We start from the raw sequence: 20,238 nt of genomic DNA, 5'->3' as shown, positions 1-20,238 counted from the left end.
TTGGCTTGGTTGGCAGCGGTACCGGTACCAGACTGTATTAGGTCACGATGGTCGCTTCCCAGCGACCGTGAAGCAAGTACATATCCACGTTGGACAGCAGACCTTGCACGTATAAACGAGTAATAACAGTTATTTTATTGAATTTTTTTGTAAAGAACATCGGTTCACTTCGACAACGGATCCGTAAACTGAAAAAGATGATGATAGATCCAAATCAACTCAAACAAGACTATTTTGTTAGCGTTGCCATTTTTTGTTTTGGGGCCTATTTGATTCATCTCCATAGAACCATACCATCCCAGTACAATATTTCTATAGTGTAAAGTCATTCTCTTTGCTATATGTTGTGCATGTACTAATATTATAAAATTATGACAACAACGTAAATAGACCACCATAACCATGCCTACAACAATAAAGCAGAAGCACAAGTTCCCAATTGAAGGGAAGACCTGAGGTAGCAGCACAGAAGCCTGAATAAGAACTAAGACGTCAAAAAATCTGAAAGTTCAACATATTCAGGGCATATGTTTTGGTGAATGAATTTCGGCACATGCACAAAATAAAAATTTAGGAATTATACCTGTAATTAAATTGGGCAACCGATTGTATTTGCGAACACACTGACGTTTTACTTCAGTAAGTATGCAGCAGGCAGCCGGTAGAGCACGACAACATGAGCATACCTGCCAGGCGATATGTCCACTAATTAATAAGAAAATTAAGTGGAAAATTACTGCAAGAAAAGATTTTTTTTAAATACGAAAGTTCTTGTAAACCGAAGAGAAACAGAAGCACAGTTCATCTTTCCCATTAACCACCGACAACAATAATATGTGGAGCGAGGTTAAGGTCAAGAGCACAGGACCTTTAAACGACCTTTAAACGTCTGAGGCGGCAAACTGGAGCGATTTGGTGGGAGGCGCTTCGGCGGAAAGTATTGGGTTGCAGAGCAAGTGGACGGCGCGATGTTTTGTGGGGGGCAAATCTTCTTGTCTCGCCGATAGTACGCGAACACTCTTCGAAACAAGTAAAATCAGCAAATGAACTATCTATAGCCAGCAAACTTTAAAACAGACAATAATGAAAATAAATGTAACACTTTTCTCCCAGCTGGTGTGGTACTCCAGAGGATGAAAACGAGGGCTTCAATTCAGAACCCTCTAAACCGATCTCGAACTGAAAAATAAGGAATAATTCACAACAAACAATAAAAGAAAACAAATTGAAGTATAAGCTTCCAATCGCACTCTGGAATCTATTTGACGAGCTAAAGGCCTTGGTTATTCCAGAAGACAAAAAAGAAAAGGTAATATTCATCGTAATTAAATTAACCAAAAGGCGGTACAAACCAAGACTGTGCTCATGCCTGAATGAACTCTTTCCATCGCAACCGAATATGACAACTGAAACTTAAAAAGTAAATCAATTCTTTAAAGTTAACGAACAAAGCAAAACCGCCGAAATTTACACCTCCAGACGATGTCGATGTGAATTCATTATGATGATAAAAGAAAATACGTAAAACCAAGGTTATCCAGAACCCCACTCCCACTGATAGAATTTGCTATTCATAATCAAAAAATTTGTGATTTAATTAATTCCAACAAAACACCCATCGAAAAGAAAGAAGCAAAACATGAAAAATGGAACCCATAATAGCAGAAAATGGCAATCTTGAAATAGCTTCGAAAGCCCAAAAAATGTACATAGCAGCAAATTTACATAAAATCATGGGAACTTGATATGGCGAAAAAATAAGGAATTGAGTCAATAGTCGCAGGTGGCAGAGAGAAGGAGGTGGGGGCTGTACAGCAAACTTAGGTGGCGAAGATGCAGGATAATATTCAAAAAAAAAAAGAGGAGGTGGCGGGCGCATGTCAAACAACGTGGCAAAGATGCGACAAGCTGCTGCTGGTGGCTCCAGAAATTGTAGGCCGCCGACCACTGACCAAGAAGGGGAAAGCAGAAAGAAGTTTGCAAAACAAAGTTGTATTTTAGGCAGCAGTTTGGGGAAAAAAAAACCCTGCTGCAAAACGCCGGCGGGCATCGGGTGACCAATACATTATTATTTATTGGTCCAATATTACAATCGAATTTTCATTACATTATTTAATATTCTTATCTTGGTTAATCTTATCTTATGAACTAAACAATGCCTAAGAAAACTAACCCGTTTTTAAACAGAAAAACAAAGTAAATAGACCAAATACCTGCACAGGGTTTGCTGCAGTAAGACTACCACCTATTGCACCTTCAATCATATGGCCATCAGGACTACACAACACCTGTCTGAATGCGGCGCCCACCACTTTCCGAGAGAAAGTACGAATCGGACAAGCACAATATCTCAAAACGACACAATTTATCTAGAGATAGCAAGTCAGAAAATAAAATAATGATAGCTCGAACAAAAGGACAGACCATAAAGTAATTACTTACAATCAACATGGACAATCTAGGACTGAAAAATAACCTTCAACTTCAAAGCTTCACGAAACAAAAAAAGTCTATTTAAATTATTAAAAACGAAGTTGTAGCCGGACAAAAGTTTAAAGCTTCACGATTATTGGAATTTTCTATTACAAATCCTTCTAAGAGAAACACCAGCATCTTTATTAAAATGGTAAATAGATGCTTCATAGTACGTACTAAATACGCAACCAAAGTGGCACACAATTTACAATTATGCCATTAATTCATTAAACGAAAAAAATTTATTTGGTTAGTATAAAGAATTATACGAGTAGAAAATGCATTAACCTCAAACGTAATATTTGCACCAGAAGTTGTGGGCTGGCGTAGTGGCACCGAAGAAACCGATCCACTACCTGCCATGATGCATAACACATCTCGGTCTCTGTCGTGCAAATGCCAGTATTTTTGCCGCAATATCCTGTACACAACTTAGCAATTAATAATTGCAACATAAAAATTACTATTGCAAATTGACGGATTACCGAATAAAATTGAGATAATTAATTAGGGAATGCAGCAAACTTACCTCTCCGACTCCAACGTGTAGTACATGTGGTGTAAATGCTAGTCCCGCTGAAGCGTTCATCCATTCGCCTGATTAAAGAGTTTTTTTTTTTTTTTTTGTTAAAGTTCACGTCACACTAACAAAGATTAAGAACTTACGATAACTAAATCGATACGAATATTGAAACATGTTCATTTAGAGGAAAACGAAAGGCAATGTTCCCTAAAGACGCGTAATTTCGACGACAAAAATTGGCGATCAAAATTGACAACGTTTTTTGGTTTCACTGTGGCGGAATTCTTCCACAAGTTTGACGGTATAAGATTGTTCCACTATTTAAAGTATTTGATTCTTCATTATTCCCCTGCATTCATATCCCTAGGTTTGAGCCAGCACAATTTTGGGCACGACAGTATAAGATTGTTCCACTTTTTAAGGAATTTTATTCGTCGTTATCCCCCTGCATTCATATCCCGGGCCTAAACTGAAGCAGCAACTTATGAATAATGAAAAGAGAAACACATACAAATTATAAACCGAATTCCATAAACCACAAATAGCCAATAACTATGCAGAAATTATTCATGTTTATGAATTGGCATTCAGAAACGGAAAGTTAAACGCATACGCATCCACATGGGGCAGAGAATTACAGGCAATTAGGCGCGTATTCAACCCCACGAATGAAATCCAAGCAGACTCGGACCTCCATAGCTTCTACTCCCTGCCCTTACCACACCTATAAAAAAGTAAAAAACTATTAATATCAGGACTGCCAACTAACTACCCGTGTTCTTCCGTTGGGACACTTGCGAAAACGTTTGGCAGCGTGAAGCTACAACCTGAAGCTCAAGGCAGCAAGTAGGACCTGGAGAGATAATACAAAACGACCACCATTTTCAGCCTATGACTATGGGGTTCACTCCAAACTATAGTTCAATGTGATCGAGTATCATCAGAATAGAAGACCAAAGAATTTATCCTCACAAATAGTAAAATATTTGCAAACAACACAATATATATACTCATTAATCAAAATAGCCATTTTAATGAATTTTATTCCGGAACTGTGGGGAATATTATTTAACCGGACCCAAGAGCCAGCTAAGGGCGGTCAGTAAGTTCCAAGAATGTGAAGAAACAAGCAGTCAAGAACGACCTAAGGAATTGAAGAATTATAGAGGCCTTTTACGGGGCCTGATTAAACTGAACTCAAAGGAAAAAGTGACGTGAAGAAAAAATACATCAGAGCAAACCTGGTGGTGGTTGCTGAAAAAACCAACATCAGCATCCCTATTTCGGAAAGAATCATAATCAAAACTTAGAGCACAATAAACATCCGTAATTTCGGAACCGAGAAAAGTAGACTGAATAAAAAAGAAGTACATTGTGTAACAGAAACAAGAACTCATTAAATAAATGAGAATTTTACCTCTATAAATCCTGGCCGTCGTACCATCTCCGCTGATTTTTTCATCGGGAGTCGTACAATTTCTACAAACATCAAAACAGCAACAAGACATTAAGTTCAAATAATCAAAAAAAATACGAAAAACTAAACGAACCAAAGTAAATCGTAAGAAATATATATATATATATATATATATATATATATATATATATATATATATATATATAAGAGCCATAAAGCAAACGAAGTCGCCGGACGTGCAAAGCTACTCATCGGAGTGGCGCCATCAACAAACGTGGCTGAACTCATCTCCATCTCAGAATTCACTCGCCCGAATAAAATCAGGTGTAAAAAGTAGATGGCACCAGCAAAATAATAATATAATTCTCGAACAAGCGGGAAACCTGTATATGAACAGAGAGAGACCAAGAGCAAGCCGGAGCCGGGAAAAAAAAAAGGGCAAACCTGTAAATGAATAGAGAGACCAAGACCAAGCCGAAACACAAGAAAGCAATTCCAGGACTACTGACTTACCAATCAGTACCTACAAATCGAAGCCCTCAAGATTCCAATTCCCGAAGTACAGTAAAAAAATTATGATGCAAGGAAAAGACTTTCAAATACTGGCAGCCTTTGCCATATATATACAGTTATATGATACGAAATAATCTGACTCCCCCATTGAAGGAATAACGAAGGAGAGAACATGCATCAACATAAAATTAAAACACCTTATTGGTAATAGTTGAGATACATATGGTAAATATCTACAATGAATCAATCTTTCATCAATTCTCAGTAAAACAAATAACCGGTGGAGATAAGAAACCAATATCAGCCACATCAATATTGACAAAAAAATACAGGGAAACAAATGGCAAAATAATCGAATTAAACGGTAAATATAGGAACTGATTAGTAGTATTACCCAAATAAACGTAATTCCCAAAGGCCTACAAGAAAAAAAAAAAAAAAAAAAAAAAAAAGAGGAGAGGTAACATTATGGTAAAACGGGAAAACGACAAAAAATAAAAAATAATAATTGCCCTGCACATAGATACATATTTATATATAATACCATATTAACGACTCCCAACAGCCAGTTCTTCGATAAAACATGACGCCGCGGTACTGAGAGCTTTTCATCTAGTGACTCGCCTGAAAAATCATATGATACAAAAATATCAAATTTCACAGCGACTTTTAGCCCAAGTGATATAGAGATGGGTCTAAGAGAAATTGGAAAAATGGATTTTCGGAACTAACCAAAACATATTGCTAAAATTTAAATAGTTCAGAAATGTCACATGTTTATGTCAGCTGCCATATTCTTCTTTGGAATAGCCAGCCCCTGAATTTTGGAAAACACATTAACACTTTGTTATGCAAAAGAAAATATAAAATAGTCTACTAAATCTTGCAAAAGAGAATATTAAGTTATTGCAGAAACCCCATCACAGGTGATGCCTTTGGAAACAACAATTTGGTATTTTAGCCCAAGCACGACAGTAGCAGCATGCTCATCTATTGAAATCTCAAATTCTGGATAAGTAAGTTGTGCGGTACTTAGAACTGCAAGTATAAATTTATTCATGTAACAGACCTTTTATGTAAGAAAAAATAGAACACAAACTATAACGCCCGAAATCTAAGCATAGATTAATCATGCGAACGCAAATGGACAAAGACAACAACATTCAAAGACCAAAGAATACGTCTAACAAAAACTAAATCTGAAATGAGGTTCGTTTATTTTAATTAAATCCGTAAAAAAAGAATACGATATGTTGATAAAAATGTAATCTTTACCTCAGCTTACGAATAACAGTTCCAAGTGTAAGCAGAGTACGGTTAATACGACAGCCTTCTTTTAACCTTGTGCCAGCTGATAACGATTAAGATGCTCGTTCACTTCCAGCCAAATCGACAAAATTCTGTCAATAAAATTACTCTCCGATTAGAAAACATTAAATAATGCTATACCTTTATTTTTTTGTTGTTAGATAAATTTCATACCACAGCAGCTGTAAGAGTGCTTGCATTGTCCCTTCCAAAAAAGTCACGAGAACAGCTTTCAATAGTCTGCGACAAACCACATTGTTCATTAACAAAAGTTATCGAATAAATAAACAATAAATTAAATAAAATCACAATATACCAATGTAATAATTTCGTGGGATCTCGAGCTGATTTCATTAATCGACGTTTCTCCAACTTTTCTTTGAGCTGCAAGGCTTAACAAAAATGATGATTTTGTACTCTTAAGCCTTGTTTGGCAATCATGATTAGGCATGATAGACAATATAATGAAGCTCTATCGAATGTTCCCAAACGAGGCCCTAAGAAATCTAACAGTCGTTTTGATTAGGAGCAATGGTTCCAAATTATCAAGAATTGAAACAACGGAGCCTATAAAAAAATCCAACATATTAGCGTCAAAAGAACCACCCATGTATAGCAATTTGTACCAAACAATAAACTAAAAACAATAAACCAAATAGAAGAACACTTTCGAGGAAATATCAACGATGCACTTAAAAATTCTTTCCCTCGTAAGATCACCTTGAGCTGGCAATGTAAGTTTAGAATGATGCATTAAGGAGGCATCATGGATGACCCTATTAAAGTCAAAATAGAAATATTAGTCCCAAATTTGGAAAAAAGACAAGCAACAAGAAAACTAATGCAAATGGTTTAACCCTGATAATGAATAGTAAAAGAACCTGATAATGAATGTCAATTTTCCCCATTTTAGGGCTCATTCTTTCACGGTGCTATTGCTTGAAGCTATTAATTGCCTGCTTTTAATTGGATGTGTGGCATGCAATAAAAACAAAAGAGCATCATGCTTACGGAAAATGCGCTCTGAAATCATAAGAACTGAAATCAATTATTATCTGCATAAAGCAACATGAGAAAGTAACTGTGGGATTTAAAAAGATTGGAGGTGGAAGATGAGGACGACGATAAATTTTTCCTGTGTTAAATCACATATTTTCTTCTTCATCCGCAAATAATTTGTCCGGCTTTGTGCGCCCCGTGAAGAACACCCCCTCACGAATTGTTGAGTGATTGAATAATGATGCTCACACAAAGGCCTGCGCAGAATGCCGTTATCAGAAATTAAAACCAAATTATGGAAAGAAACGATTTAATAAAAAATGAATATTGCTGTAATAAATGTAAACACAGAAAAAGAGCAGAACTGATAAACCTAGAAGCAAAGGCCACGTTTCTGAAAAATCATAATACAAGGCAACCACATGTACCCAGATTACCACCTATAAACCAATATAATCAAACTTATACATAGATAACCTAACTCATGTACATGTTTGAAACTCGGATTCCCAGAGAAAACAATGCAAAATTGAAAAACAAAATAATGAATTTATAGATTAGAGTCGCAACACTGACAAAAGAGGCTAGGTATATATATAGTCATATCATATTAATAACTAAAGAAAACAACTACATACCTAAACAAATTAGTGAAGTCTTTATATTTTATTATAGAATTAGAAGTGTAAAATGAGATTAACCTAGCCAAGATGTCACTTTTAATGTGCTTAACATCAAAGAAACTAATACTCACATAACTATCAGAAACCTTTTATTGTTGCAGCTAATAATAACAGTAATACAACATGATACACTTAAACCTAATAAAAAATTTTCAAAAGTATCAACCTGTACTAAATAAACAAGCATCATTTTTTGATACAGAAGAGAACATGGAATCATAGAGCATAGCTGAATTCTAATATGTTTTACCAGACTATGTAAAATGAGGTTAACTTATTAATATGATCAGCACACGAGACCCCCCAAGCAGATCTGCAATGAAAGTGTTTACATTTATTAGATGAAATTCCAGTCGAGAATCGTAGCATAAATTAAACAATCGATACCAGACCTCATTTGATTAAAGGTAAAAAGAAAAATTGTGCAAACGAAACACAAACCATAAATTCAGCTACAGAGGTTTGCTGCACATTTGCTTGTTTGCCACACGCCTCAATTTTCTAAGTTGTAGTTGCCTCATCGCTTTCACCTGCTTCAACAATGCATGATCTTAAAATAAGGAAAAATTCACCAAAACAGAGCTAAACAAAAACAGAGGAGTCGAGGTAAACGAAATATGAGATAAAATAGATTTTTACCTGGTAAATAGGTCTGGACATGCCACCTGTTGCTGGAGGAAGATCGGTGACCATCTTGCCATTATCCAGAAAACCTCTCGAAGTGGTGAATATAGGTAAATCAGGCCTAGAAGATTCCAAGGCATCCCTCATCGACAAATGCTCTTCTCTTGAAGCATCTACCGGCCTAATTGATGGTACATGAGGCAGTTGACCAATAGAATTCATGGGGTTGTTAGAAAATCCACCAGAAAATTTTGGAATTCTTTCGGGGGATCTCGTTTTCGCTGCATTTGAATTCCAAGAAGCATAAGAATTTTTAATCGTTGAACCTATCGGTTGTGTTTCAGCAGCCCTTCTAGAAGGTGGTGTAGCTCTTGATGCCTTGTCGTGTAGTTCCATCTTTTTACGCTTCTCGTTTTCGAGCTCTATATGCTTTGACATTCTCTTGCGTGTTAGTTTCAGGCGAAGATCTTTTGAATCTACAGCAATAAAGTTTAAATACACCATGAAATTTATTGATTAAAAAGAGACGAAAAAATCTAACACGAGAGAGCATCTATTTTACGAAATTAACTATTACCGTCTAAACGGCTGTTGTACCCGTAGCTCCGTGCACTCACACCCACTCTCATTCTGAATCAACAAATCATAAAAAAAAAATTGCTAATTTCCACTTATACAAATGCACAAGCTAGAAAGTAAATTGAATCAAATACCAGTAGAAAGGTGAAAGCAACAATCACCTTTTGGCATTGCTAAATCGACGATCATCACTGCTCCGAAAAGACTCCGACGACGGTCTTTTGATTCCGGATAGCACCAAAGCATTCCGGCGAACTCCATTAGAATCTCTCGACGAATCCTTCACCACCTTCTGCGCATCACGAAAAATGCACACACCCGCAGAACACACCCACTCTCATTCTGAATCAACAAATCATACAAACAAAAATTGCTAATTTCCACTTATACAAATGCATAAGCTAGAAAGTAAATTGAAATCAAATACCAGTAGAAAGGTGAAAGCAACAATCACCTTTTGGCATTGCTAAATCGACGATCATCACTGCTCCGAAAAGACTCCGACGACGGTCTTTTGCTTCCGGATAGCACCCAAAGCATTCCGGCGAACTCCATTAGAATCTCTCGACGAATCATTCACCACCTTTTGCGCGTCACGAAAAATGCAAACACCCGCAGAATTAGCTTAATTATCAAAACGACGACGATCGGAAATCTCGTTTGAGATGAAACGTAATTAATACAGGATTGCAAAATTAAGCAGTCCACAGTCATGGATAACGAAAACAAAAAGGGGCAGATTTACATGAGTACCTGACCGGAGCGGCCGAGAGTGATGGTTACTTGAGGCTTCGCCATTTTATAAATTTCTCAATCAATTGCTTCTACGGCTGAGTTGACTCATTAATACAGAGACACACACAGCCCATTAATGTGCGAAAAATGGATCATAAGTAAAATTTGAATTAATTAATTAATTAAGACAAGAAAAAAAATACCTTACGACTGATTATGCGCGTAAAAGGATCTGTAACAGTCGAAAGCGTCCCTTTAAATTTATTATACGCAGCATCTTCTGATGTAAGTGGAAATATTTCGACCATCGTTTGTTGTAATTTTAAGTCCTAATCTGTAAAACATAAGTCCCCTTCGAATTATTAGTTCATTGATTCGGACAAGGATAAAATCGATAAACGACAAACACGAAGCTTTCATCCTAATGTTGGCAACTATTGATTCAAGAACACAACTACATTCATTTTCAAAACTTGAAAAACTAATCAAACGAAAGAAGTTCGACGAGGACGGTTCTGCGTTACTTTCTCGAGGCCCTCCGAACAGGTCACAAGTCGGCCCATAGGCTTATAGCAGTGATTGGCATTCACAAGCTTGCAAATATAAATTTCAACAGCAATTCAATAAATATACGAGCTATATATGTATATACATGAATCCATCATATCCTTTGAGAAATGATAGCGTATAAAATACTGATGTATTCGCTCGCTCATCATTTGTCTTTTCGACAATAAATCGAAGATGTGGATCTTCGTAAAATAAAATAGATAGAACAATAGAAAAATAGCAAATCCCTGTTGAGCAAAGCCACCTGTTGAGCCCAATTAACTCACAAGATTAAAAATATAAATTAAGTTGATATCTTATCTTATAACCTATGAATTGAGGAGGAAAGGAAATGAGGAGTTTTTATTGAAGACAAAATGCATCTATACTTATTTGACACTCTGATTATGTATTTATTTATATATGAATATTATAAGGCCTTGTCATACTAACATAGAATATCTATAATTGAGAGCAACACACGTAGAAATCATATACTCAGTGCCACAAGTAATAATTAAATATTACAATAGAATACAAATTTAATTTAAAAAAAGAAGAAGGGTAAAATTACAATCACCCCTTGAGGTATGATAAAATTACGATAACTCCCATCATGTTTAAGTAATTACAACAACCTCCTTCAACTATAAATTTTCTTACACGTCCAAACTTGGAGAGGGTGGAGATGTAAGAAGATTCATAGTTGAGGGGTAGATGTAATTATCCAAACAAGAGAGGATTTTTCGTAATTTGACCATACATCAAGGGTGGGTTGTAATTTACCCAAAAAAGAAAAGAAAAGGGAGACGGTAGAAAACGATTAGGCAATAGTCCAGGCCATTACTTGATGAAAATAATCCAGCCCATTACTTGATAACCTGCGCTTTTATATATATATATATATATATATATATATATATATATATATATATATATATATATATATATATAAAGATAATAATAATATCTTGTTTCTTGAAATAATATTTAAGAATATTAAGCAAAGGGAGAATCGAAAACGATAGTATCTTCAGCAAAACACCAAAACAAAATAAACAAAATAACTATTGGATTTGGAAAACAAACGAGCCCAATAGAATTAACAGACATGTAAATGGGCTGCTAAAATCGGCCCATAGCCATGAGGCCCGCTCCCACAACATCCACCGAAACGACATCGTTTCGATCCTCAATCAGGTCTTCATTCCCCGATTGCACCAAGACTCCTCTTTTAGCACTTCTAGGGTTCCTCTTCCCCCTCAGCCCCCAATTCATCTCAATCCCATTCATCTTCTTCTCATTTACTCCAATCCTCGTCCCTCTTTGCTTCTTTGCACCCCAGGATATAACAGAATATTAAGCAAAGGGAGAATCGAAAACGATTGATTAGGGGTTGTTAGAATAAATACGAATTTTGTTGTTGGAGATGAATCCCGACGCCCGCTTCAAATATCGGGAGACGGCGTTCAGGATCGATAAGATAAACAAATTACTCGAAGAATTGGAGGATTTAAATAGGGGCAAATTGAAGAAGAAGAAGAAGAAGAAGAAGAAGAGGAGAAACTTGGAGGAGGTGGATCCGGATTCCCAGATCCGGGTCGAGATGATGAACCGGATCGACAAGATACGCAGAATACTCGACAAATTGAAGCGTTCAGAGGAGGAGGAAGATTCGGAGGAGGATGATTCAGAGGAGGAGGAGGAGGCGGCGGAGGAGGAGGAGGACTCAGATGAGGATTCAGATGAGAAGTTACGCCAGATTTCTGTCTGTTTCTCTCTCTCTACATATCTCTCTCTCTCTCTCTCTCTCTTATATTTATTTGTTATCTTGTTCTAATTATAATATCCTATTTTTAAATAAATTGTAGCCCAGCGTTGGAGATGAACAACTCATCTATAACATTGATGATTGTAAAACAGCGAAACGTCTCAAAGAATATGCAAAAGTAGCACTAGGTTACTTCAACGTCACAGATGTACGTATGTTCTTTTTTTTCTTAATTTGATTTTGATTTTGTTTCTTTTTGGGGTTTCAATTGCTATATATAAACTTGTTTTGTTATGTCTATATGTTATGTCTGTGTGTGTATGTGTAGCGCATCATATACAATGTGGTGGACGTGATCAAAGCAAACAAACATCTCTCGCCGGGTTGTGTATCATTGTCTTTGACGTTTACCGCGACTAATCGTCTCCGAGAAGCCACAACATTCGAATCGAGGATTTCCTTCAAAGTCGGCCTAACTGAAGTAGAATTTATTCGAGTTGTCCCTACTTAGCTGCTGCTATATGCTATATGCTATAGGTAATTATTTTTCGTTAGCCATATACATTTACGATTTACGTATTCATGTTTTTTACAACTTCAAAAAGTTGAATACTAAACAAAAGAGGCTTATTTGAGTTGGTGAGATACTTTAACCTGGATATACACTGATAACACCTCTAGATAAAACACATAAATCACATTTTTGATATCTCAAATAAATAAATAAAAAATCTCATCATTTGCTAATTATTTGAGTTGGTGAGATACTTTAACCCTTTTGGTTGGGTTGATGGGATGGGATGGGATTTGGGGTTCTTTTTGAAATTCTACTGTATGGATTGGTGTTAGTTGGATGGGATCTCGGTTTTGGTTGGTGGGATTCGGGTCTATGGGATTGAAACTAGGTGTGCTAATCTCACAAATGGTTGGGTTGATTGGGACGGATAATGTGGTTATTTACCATACCACCCTTTCTCTCTTTTTTGTATTATTATATTATATACACCAAAATAATGAAAAACACTGTTTCAACCCACCACTTCTTACGGCAACTATTTTTCTTGTTTTATAAAATCGCCCCTCCAATTTTGTTCGCTCGTCCGGGTCAAACCGCACCTCAGAGAGATAACGGCAAGGGGCAATCGACGGGGCAAACGATTACTAGGTATCATTCGAAGCGTGTATCGTTTAGGATTGAACAACGGGAGTCCAAATTTTCTAATCACCGTGTTTTCGGCTAGTTTTTCCTAATATTTTTCCGTACTATTAATATTAGTATTTACCGTAGTATTTTTCCACCTCCATGTAGTCGGCTAGTTTTTCGGTGTCAGTATTAAATTTTCTCGCCTTTGTATTTCAGTTTGTAATATTATTTTCATGTTTCGTCGCGGCCACTCAATAATGTTTATAAATATTGTTTTTTTAAGTTTACATGTTCTATTCTATTTTGGTTTATAAATATTTATAAATATTTTCACGTATTTAGGTTTATAAACTTATATTGAATATATAACTTAACAACATATGTTTGTTTGTTTAACTTAGCAACATTAATTTTAATAAATTGTCTACTGTCCAAAATTTTGGAAATGGATGCTTAAATTTTTCTTATGCATTTTGAAGATACGCTTAATATTAAACATACAAATGTTAAAGTGAAGACATAAAAACCAAAGTTGGAGTGATAGAGATGTTTGATAATTGGAAATTAAAGTCGTACGGAATCACACCAAAAATCAAAGTTGAATAATAACAGAAGTTCGATAATTGAAAAACAAACTAGTACAGAATCACAAAAACATAAAGACGATAAAACAAATACAAGGGTTCAAATGTGCTTAAACGAAAAATAAATGCATAGCAATGTTGGAAAACACAATGACCGAGTTACTTGGCTCGATATCAACTATCCGTAAAATCCAAGAACCCCTCGGTCTCGTCGCTATAATAACCCTCGGTTCAACTTCATTCAGACCCTCATACGGCACAACAGTTCTCGTTCCGAGCCCCCCTCATACAGAACAATTGCATATGCCTCGTCTAGGGGGGCAAACTCAAACGGCCCATCATCTTCATATATCCGTCTCAATGCCCGATCCAACTCCTTCGTCAATCGTGAGTCTTTGTCGACACTTAACTCAATCGCCCTCGCTTCTTTCTCCACAAACACCAACTCACAAGTGTCGTAGTAGGGAAACCCGTTAGCAACGAAGAAATTGTGCAATGCATTTTCCGCCTTGTTCTAATTGTAAACAACAAAAATATAAGGTCAAACAATTTAGTGATTTGCACTTAGGGGTCAATTTGCAAATATTATAAATATTACCATTTAAAATCACAGTTTTATATGGGTCAATTTTCAATTTCAAATACTACAAATTTATTTTCTACTTGTTCTAAATTAGTTAAATTAGTTGTTGTTGGTTGGCAAAATTATTTCACATTTCACCAATTCTTCCAAAGTGCTTGGTGGTGAGAATTCAACCTTCTCACTCAATCGACAAAAACCAGTTGCACTTTTTCACCTTTGTCATAACCAGGCCCTACCTCCCATTCGAAAATATAACTCCTCACTCATTCATCTATATTGGTAATGACAAGGAATTGTTCAATCAATTCGGCCAAAAAAAGGTCGGTAAATTTGTTCACTAACCTGACAACGAAGATAGTGTAGTGGAAGCCGAAAATTGTCGACTTCCGCACCGTTTTCCAGAAGGTGTAACTCTGGCTGCTGCGCGTATATTCCAGAATAGGGGACCCTAACAAAACATAAACGATCAATCGATTACCTACAAACCATTGCAATATGAAAATATAAATCCACACAATCGAGAAACGGAGTGGAATTAGGTTTAACGCCGGTGAAATCGCAACTACGGGATTTGTGTTCTAGGGTATCAGTCTTCGATTTGGGGATGGGAATTGATATTTATATGGACTACTTTTGTAAATACATGAAATAAGTGAGAATAAAATAGTAAAAGAACATGGTGGTTTGGGCTGACATTTAGACGGATTACCTAAACTCACCTCCCTTGGCCTGATGTGCGATCCGCCATTTGATGGATGGGTACCCGGGCCCAAGATCAATCTGTAGCCCGCTAGTGGTGAACCAAATCAAAGATCTGAGTGGATTAGAGGATCAATCCACCCAGATCGGCCCAACCAAAAGAGGCCTTAACCTGGATATACACTGATAACACCTCTAGATAAAACACATAAATCACATTTTTGATATCTCAAATAAATAAATAAAAAATCTCATCATTTTCTAATTAAGTTCTGGGAACTAAATTTTCGTTTGATAATATATAATAGAAAAGAAGAGTCTTATCACATATGCATCGTTTCGAAAATAAGAGTTCCAACAATCTCATCAAAAATAGAAAATAAGCATACAAGAGTTCCAACTTAAGCTTATTTAATCTACTTACATCTTCAATTAATCTACTTACATCTTCAATTAATCAAGCTCTTCGTCGTACTACATTCCTTTTAGTACTTCGACTCATCTTATATTGAACACTAAAAAAGAGACCAACAAACCATTTAGGCTTTCCATATCGAAAAATGAAATAACCGATAATAGTCCCAAATACGAACCCGCATCCATATCCCAAAGCAACAGCTTGCCAAGTAAAACCATCGAGAAAATCGGAATCATCATCACCTTGCGGCAACACTGGAACCAAAGTTTGTTCATCGTCGCCTTTGCACTTTTTCGTCAATGGGAATCCGCATAATCCCGAGTTTCCCATGTACGAACTAATGTCAAATGTAGGAAATTGGCCGGTACTAGATTGAGGCATCTGCCCGACAAGATTGTTGAACGAAAGATTAAATTTGGAAAGAAATGTTAGCCTTGGAATTTCCCCCACCAATTTATTTGAAGACATGTCCAACGACTCGAGTTCACTCATATTCCCAAGAGAGGGAGGTATACTTCCCCCGAGGCTATTACGAGACAAATTCAAGTACTTGAGAGAAGTAAGCTTTCCTATGGATTCCGGAATATTCCCCGAGAATCTATTGCCAGACAAGTCAATGGTTGTGAACGCTGTCAGGATTCTGACCAATGGAAGCTCCACTCCTTTAAGAACAAATGTCATCGATTGCTCGTAATACGTAAACAAGTCTATTTTCGGTGTTGTACTATCCCCCAAATCTATCATGGCGATGAAATTCTCCAAGTATGTGACAGGCAAAGCGCCGGCAAATTCGCTGTTGGATATATCGAAGACTTGCAAACTAAGAAACGGGACCTTACTATAACTCTTTGACGAAACCAAAAAGTCACCATGGAATCTATTAGACCTCAAGACGAGCACTCGAAGCTCGGGTAGAGTTTCCATCCAATAAGGAAACACGTCTCTTATTTGATTGTTTCCAACGTCGAAAACCGTCAATAGTTCACAATTTAGCAAGGATTTGGGTAACGTCCCTTCCAAATTATTACCGTTGAAGTCGAGATACTCGAGAATGCTACCATTTGAAAAAAGTTGAAGGAAAGAGGCCGCGGAAGTTATTTTGCTTTAGTTGCAATAGTTTCAAAGACATGCTCGAGTTTCCTAAACAATGTGGGATCGAACCTTCCAAATTGTTGTGCGATATTTGGAGATATTGAAGGACTCGTAAGTTGCATAAATGCGTAATTGACCCTTCCAATTGGTTGTCGTGGAGTAATAAGAAAGCCAAATCTGTGGCATTACCAATGTTTGAAGGTATTGAATTCGATAGATTGTTGTTCGAAAGATCGATCGTTCTGATATCTCCTTGGAACATGTTCGATGGAATGTTACCTGAAAAAAATATAACAAATGAGGCAATTAATTCAATAACATATAACTTTGCAAAAAATAAAGAAAAAATAAAAATTATAGCTCAATGTTATTGTTAAAAGCTTTATGATCACAAAATAAAATGATAATATGTGCTTATGTTAACTTTTGAAATATTGTTTAAGGGTTTTCTTTTTGCAAGAACTACCCCTTGGGTAGTCTCTAATTGCTAAAAAAATCCTTTGTTAAAAATATTTAGCAACAACCCCTTTTGAAAAATAGTCAAAGCAAAAAAGTCTAAAATACCCTCGAAATTCTTTTTGTTTCCTTTGTTGTTCTTTTTTTTTTTTTTTATATTTCTTTCGTAAGGGTAATTTGGCCGTTTCACAGAAGTCGATAATAAATTTCGAAATAAGGACCGGTGTGCTTTGAAAAACGTATTGTTATATTGGATAGATGTAATAAATCTTACCGGTTAAAGCATTGTCAGTTGTCACGGAGGGCTAAACCCCAAAGCGACGTTGCATTCCCAATGTCTCTGGGCAATGCTCCAGTAAGTCTATTATTCGACATGTCTAAAACCAGTAAGTTATTTAGATGACGAATTTCTTCTGGAATAATACCTGAAATATTATAATATCCATGGAAAAATCATGTTACCAATTACACTATACAATTGGAAGGAATTCTTATTACAAAACTTTTAATAATTCAAATAACTAAACTATATACATGGAGTGAATTATTTTTTCTAAACCAGAGTACTATTTATATAAAATATAAATCATATGGGGTGTTTGCAAATAAAATAATATAGGGTAGATTTTTATCAATTCCACAAACACATGGATCCTTTTTGTAATAAATCAAACCTTTTTTTTTTTTTTTTTAAAAGTGATAAACTACACAAAAACGAGTAGTTTTTACAGTGATTCTAGCCTTAACATTTGGTGTTGAGGCTTCAATTGAGTGATTGATTTCGTTTCTTTACAAGTTTTCTTCTAATTCGTGATTGGTAGATTATATTACATCCATACACAGGAGCGAGTCCACCCTATGGCTAGAGTAGATTTAAGCCAACCCTGAAATATATATCATATCCATATTTTTATTTAGCTACTCAATTTTAATATGTAGCTCATTCAAAAATCAAATTAATGCAATAGAATCCTAAAAAAAAAACCTTTATTTTTCTATTTTCTGATTTTGTCCTACCCTATGCAGAAAAAAGTCCTACATTGTTTCTGTTCTTTATTTTTTCTTCTTTTTTCCTATTTTATGATTTTGTCCCATCTTACGCAATACAAATCTTAAAAAAGAAAAAAAATGTGGACGCCGCCCTCAAACCCCCAGAAAATTAAGTCCACCCTATAACAAATTTCGGGACTCGCGCCACTTGACATACACACATAAAATAAAAAGTAAAAAATTATAGAACATGAGTAACCCAAAAGCAATATGAAATTAAAAATGGCTACGGAATTTCTAATTAATCCATAAAAACCCCAAAAAGAGAAAATGTAAAAAAAAACATGCAAGTTAAAAGGAAGCATACATAATAAGCCTTACATACCTCTTAAGGAGTTGTCGCCAAGGTATAACGTCTGAAGCATTGTCAAATTCCCGATAGTCGTCGGCAAAGGTCCACTCAGCGTATTCGAAAAAAGCCACAAGTTTTGAAGTCGAGAACAGCGACCAATAGTTGTTGGTATTTCCCCACGAATCGTGTTCCCAGATAGACGAACCGTACTTAGATTTTCACTACACATTTCAATAGACAAACTTTCTGACAAATTATTATATGATATGTCAATATATTCCAATGAAGATATGTTGAAAATGTTTGAAGGTAATGGCCCCGTCAACTTGTTATTTTCCATCCACAGTTCCTTCAATTTATTAAGATGCCCTATTTCTTCTGGAATAGTACCTGCATATATATTGGCATTATAAAATCATGAAAAGTTAAATATTCAATTTTTCATCAAAAAAATAGAATGAATTTCGTGTGCTTTAGTCAAATAAATCAAACTAGTTTTTTTTATATGTATATATATATTGAATTTATTACATTTAGTACCCCGTGTTATATCGAATTGTTAAAAAACTTCTCTTTTGTTATTTTATGACTAAAACTCCTATATAATGCAGGGTAAATTGCATAAAATGCCCATGTTTTAAGGAAAATCTGCACTAAATCCCCTGTGTTATTCGGAGACGGGTCGTTGACTTGATCTTCTCCGGATTTGATTTGGATTTGAATAACGTCTTCCGAGGGTCTTGCGACTTGAATCTCGGATCGAAACGCTGAACTTTGACAGAGGGTCCCTATTTATAGTGGTAGAATAAGAGTCCTACATAAAGTCTCCTTCATGGCGTAGCGCGATTTCATCCCATATGGTAAATTGATTGTTGAAAATAAATCATTTAAAAATATGTCATTATTTTCAAATAAAGGTAATTAAATATATTTTATTATTTTATTAATATATTTATATTCTACTATTTATAAAATCTCTAAATATATCAACTTTCTTGAAAACTATAAATAGATTTATTTTTGAATTTAATTTTAAGGGCAAAAGGCAAATAGGCCCATGACAAGGTCACTTAAATAAAAGAGGGAAATCCAACTTTTTTGTTTTTCTAATAAATCTAGTTCATTCAAACTTATTTGCAAATAAGGAAAATCCCTTTATATATACCAAAATTACCCCCAATTCATTGAAACTCAATTCAACTCCAATTTCATGATTTACACCCCAATTTATAAGAGAGAGACAGTAATTTAGTAGCCAGGACAGTAATATTAATTAAAAAAAAAATTTAAGAAAAAAAAATTCAAAAAAAAAAAAGTCAACGCCGGAGACCGGCGTTCAACATTGGTCGACCGGCTGGAAAAAATTTCAGGAAAAAAAAAAGTTTTCAAAAAAAAAAAAAGTTAGCGCCAAAATTTGACCGGAAGAAAAACATTTCAGAAAAAAAAAAATTATTTTCTGAAAAAAAAATTGGGGGTTAATATGATATATTTGTTTAAATCCGGGGTCAATGTGTAATATTAACGAAGTTAGAGCATAATGGGTGGAATTGATATGAATTATATTATGGAGGGTATTTTAGACTAAAGACATGAGGATGAGTTTAATTGAGATACTGTTTTTTTTTTTGTGGACCAAAATGCATTTAAGTCCCATGTGATGGGCCTTTTTGTCATTCGCCCTAATTTTAATAGTAATTAATTTAATTTGGATTTAGTTAAATTCAATTTAAAGTCTTCCCTTATT

The 20,238-nt window shown here is 35.5% G+C and overlaps 3 protein-coding genes and 2 long non-coding RNA genes across 10 annotated transcripts; 1 reads left to right on the top strand and 4 right to left on the bottom strand.

Annotated features, from left to right (window-relative positions):
- On the bottom strand, nucleotides 1–5,316 carry LOC105951125 (uncharacterized). The gene is made up of 7 exons (XR_016031770.1): nucleotides 4,860–5,316; nucleotides 4,652–4,798; nucleotides 4,416–4,477; nucleotides 3,005–3,072; nucleotides 880–2,896; nucleotides 584–686; nucleotides 1–102 (listed from the first exon to the last, which is right to left on the bottom strand). It is a non-coding gene; the product is annotated as an uncharacterized LOC105951125 (long non-coding RNA).
- A 48-nt stretch (nucleotides 5,317–5,364) lies between these two features.
- LOC105949088 (uncharacterized) lies at nucleotides 5,365–10,170 on the bottom strand. Of its 5 annotated transcripts, XM_088819706.1 has the most exons (12): nucleotides 9,875–10,007; nucleotides 9,283–9,413; nucleotides 9,120–9,172; nucleotides 8,558–9,018; nucleotides 8,360–8,448; nucleotides 8,169–8,231; nucleotides 7,118–7,492; nucleotides 6,957–7,012; nucleotides 6,553–6,620; nucleotides 6,411–6,476; nucleotides 6,204–6,328; nucleotides 5,365–5,966 (listed from the first exon to the last, which is right to left on the bottom strand). In XM_088819706.1, exons 1-5 carry the CDS (start codon nucleotides 9,917–9,919, stop codon nucleotides 8,371–8,373), a joined length of 768 nt encoding a protein of 255 aa, XP_088675832.1. In that variant the 5' UTR covers nucleotides 9,920–10,007; the 3' UTR covers nucleotides 5,365–5,966; nucleotides 6,204–6,328; nucleotides 6,411–6,476; nucleotides 6,553–6,620; nucleotides 6,957–7,012; nucleotides 7,118–7,492; nucleotides 8,169–8,231; nucleotides 8,360–8,370. The 5 variants fall into 5 exon arrangements, with proteins under 5 accessions (XP_088675832.1, XP_088675831.1, XP_088675833.1 ...); XM_088819705.1 differs by lacking the exons at nucleotides 5,365–5,966; nucleotides 6,204–6,328; nucleotides 6,411–6,476; nucleotides 6,553–6,620 and adding an exon at nucleotides 10,060–10,170 and having other exon boundaries at nucleotides 6,622–7,012; nucleotides 9,875–9,951; XM_088819707.1 differs by lacking the exons at nucleotides 5,365–5,966; nucleotides 6,204–6,328; nucleotides 6,411–6,476; nucleotides 6,553–6,620 and adding an exon at nucleotides 6,622–6,803.
- Nucleotides 10,171–11,607: 1,437 nt separating this feature from the next.
- Nucleotides 11,608–13,555, top strand: LOC148769988 (uncharacterized). Of its 2 annotated transcripts, XM_088819714.1 has the most exons (4): nucleotides 11,608–12,173; nucleotides 12,277–12,384; nucleotides 12,505–12,713; nucleotides 13,298–13,555. In XM_088819714.1, exons 1-3 carry the CDS (start codon nucleotides 11,835–11,837, stop codon nucleotides 12,685–12,687), a joined length of 630 nt encoding a protein of 209 aa, XP_088675840.1. In that variant the 5' UTR covers nucleotides 11,608–11,834; the 3' UTR covers nucleotides 12,688–12,713; nucleotides 13,298–13,555. The 2 variants fall into 2 exon arrangements, with proteins under 2 accessions (XP_088675840.1, XP_088675841.1); XM_088819715.1 differs by lacking the exon at nucleotides 13,298–13,555 and having other exon boundaries at nucleotides 12,505–12,835.
- A 314-nt stretch (nucleotides 13,556–13,869) lies between these two features.
- Nucleotides 13,870–15,170, bottom strand: LOC148769987 (uncharacterized). The gene is made up of 2 exons (XR_016031771.1): nucleotides 14,830–15,170; nucleotides 13,870–14,418 (listed from the first exon to the last, which is right to left on the bottom strand). It is a non-coding gene; the product is annotated as an uncharacterized LOC148769987 (long non-coding RNA).
- A 379-nt stretch (nucleotides 15,171–15,549) lies between these two features.
- LOC148769986 (receptor-like protein 43) lies at nucleotides 15,550–17,004 on the bottom strand. Its single transcript, XM_088819671.1, has one exon. It carries the CDS (start codon nucleotides 16,526–16,528, stop codon nucleotides 15,644–15,646), a length of 885 nt encoding a protein of 294 aa, XP_088675797.1. The 5' UTR covers nucleotides 16,529–17,004; the 3' UTR covers nucleotides 15,550–15,643.
- Between the last annotated feature and the right edge of the window lie 3,234 nt (nucleotides 17,005–20,238).

The sequence above is a fragment of the Erythranthe guttata genome, chromosome 6 (assembly GCF_056151865.1).
Source record: "Erythranthe guttata isolate IM_541 chromosome 6, IM_541, whole genome shotgun sequence".
Classification (NCBI taxonomy): domain Eukaryota; kingdom Viridiplantae; phylum Streptophyta; class Magnoliopsida; order Lamiales; family Phrymaceae; genus Erythranthe; species Erythranthe guttata.
This window is presented reverse-complemented; position numbering and strand designations above follow the sequence as displayed.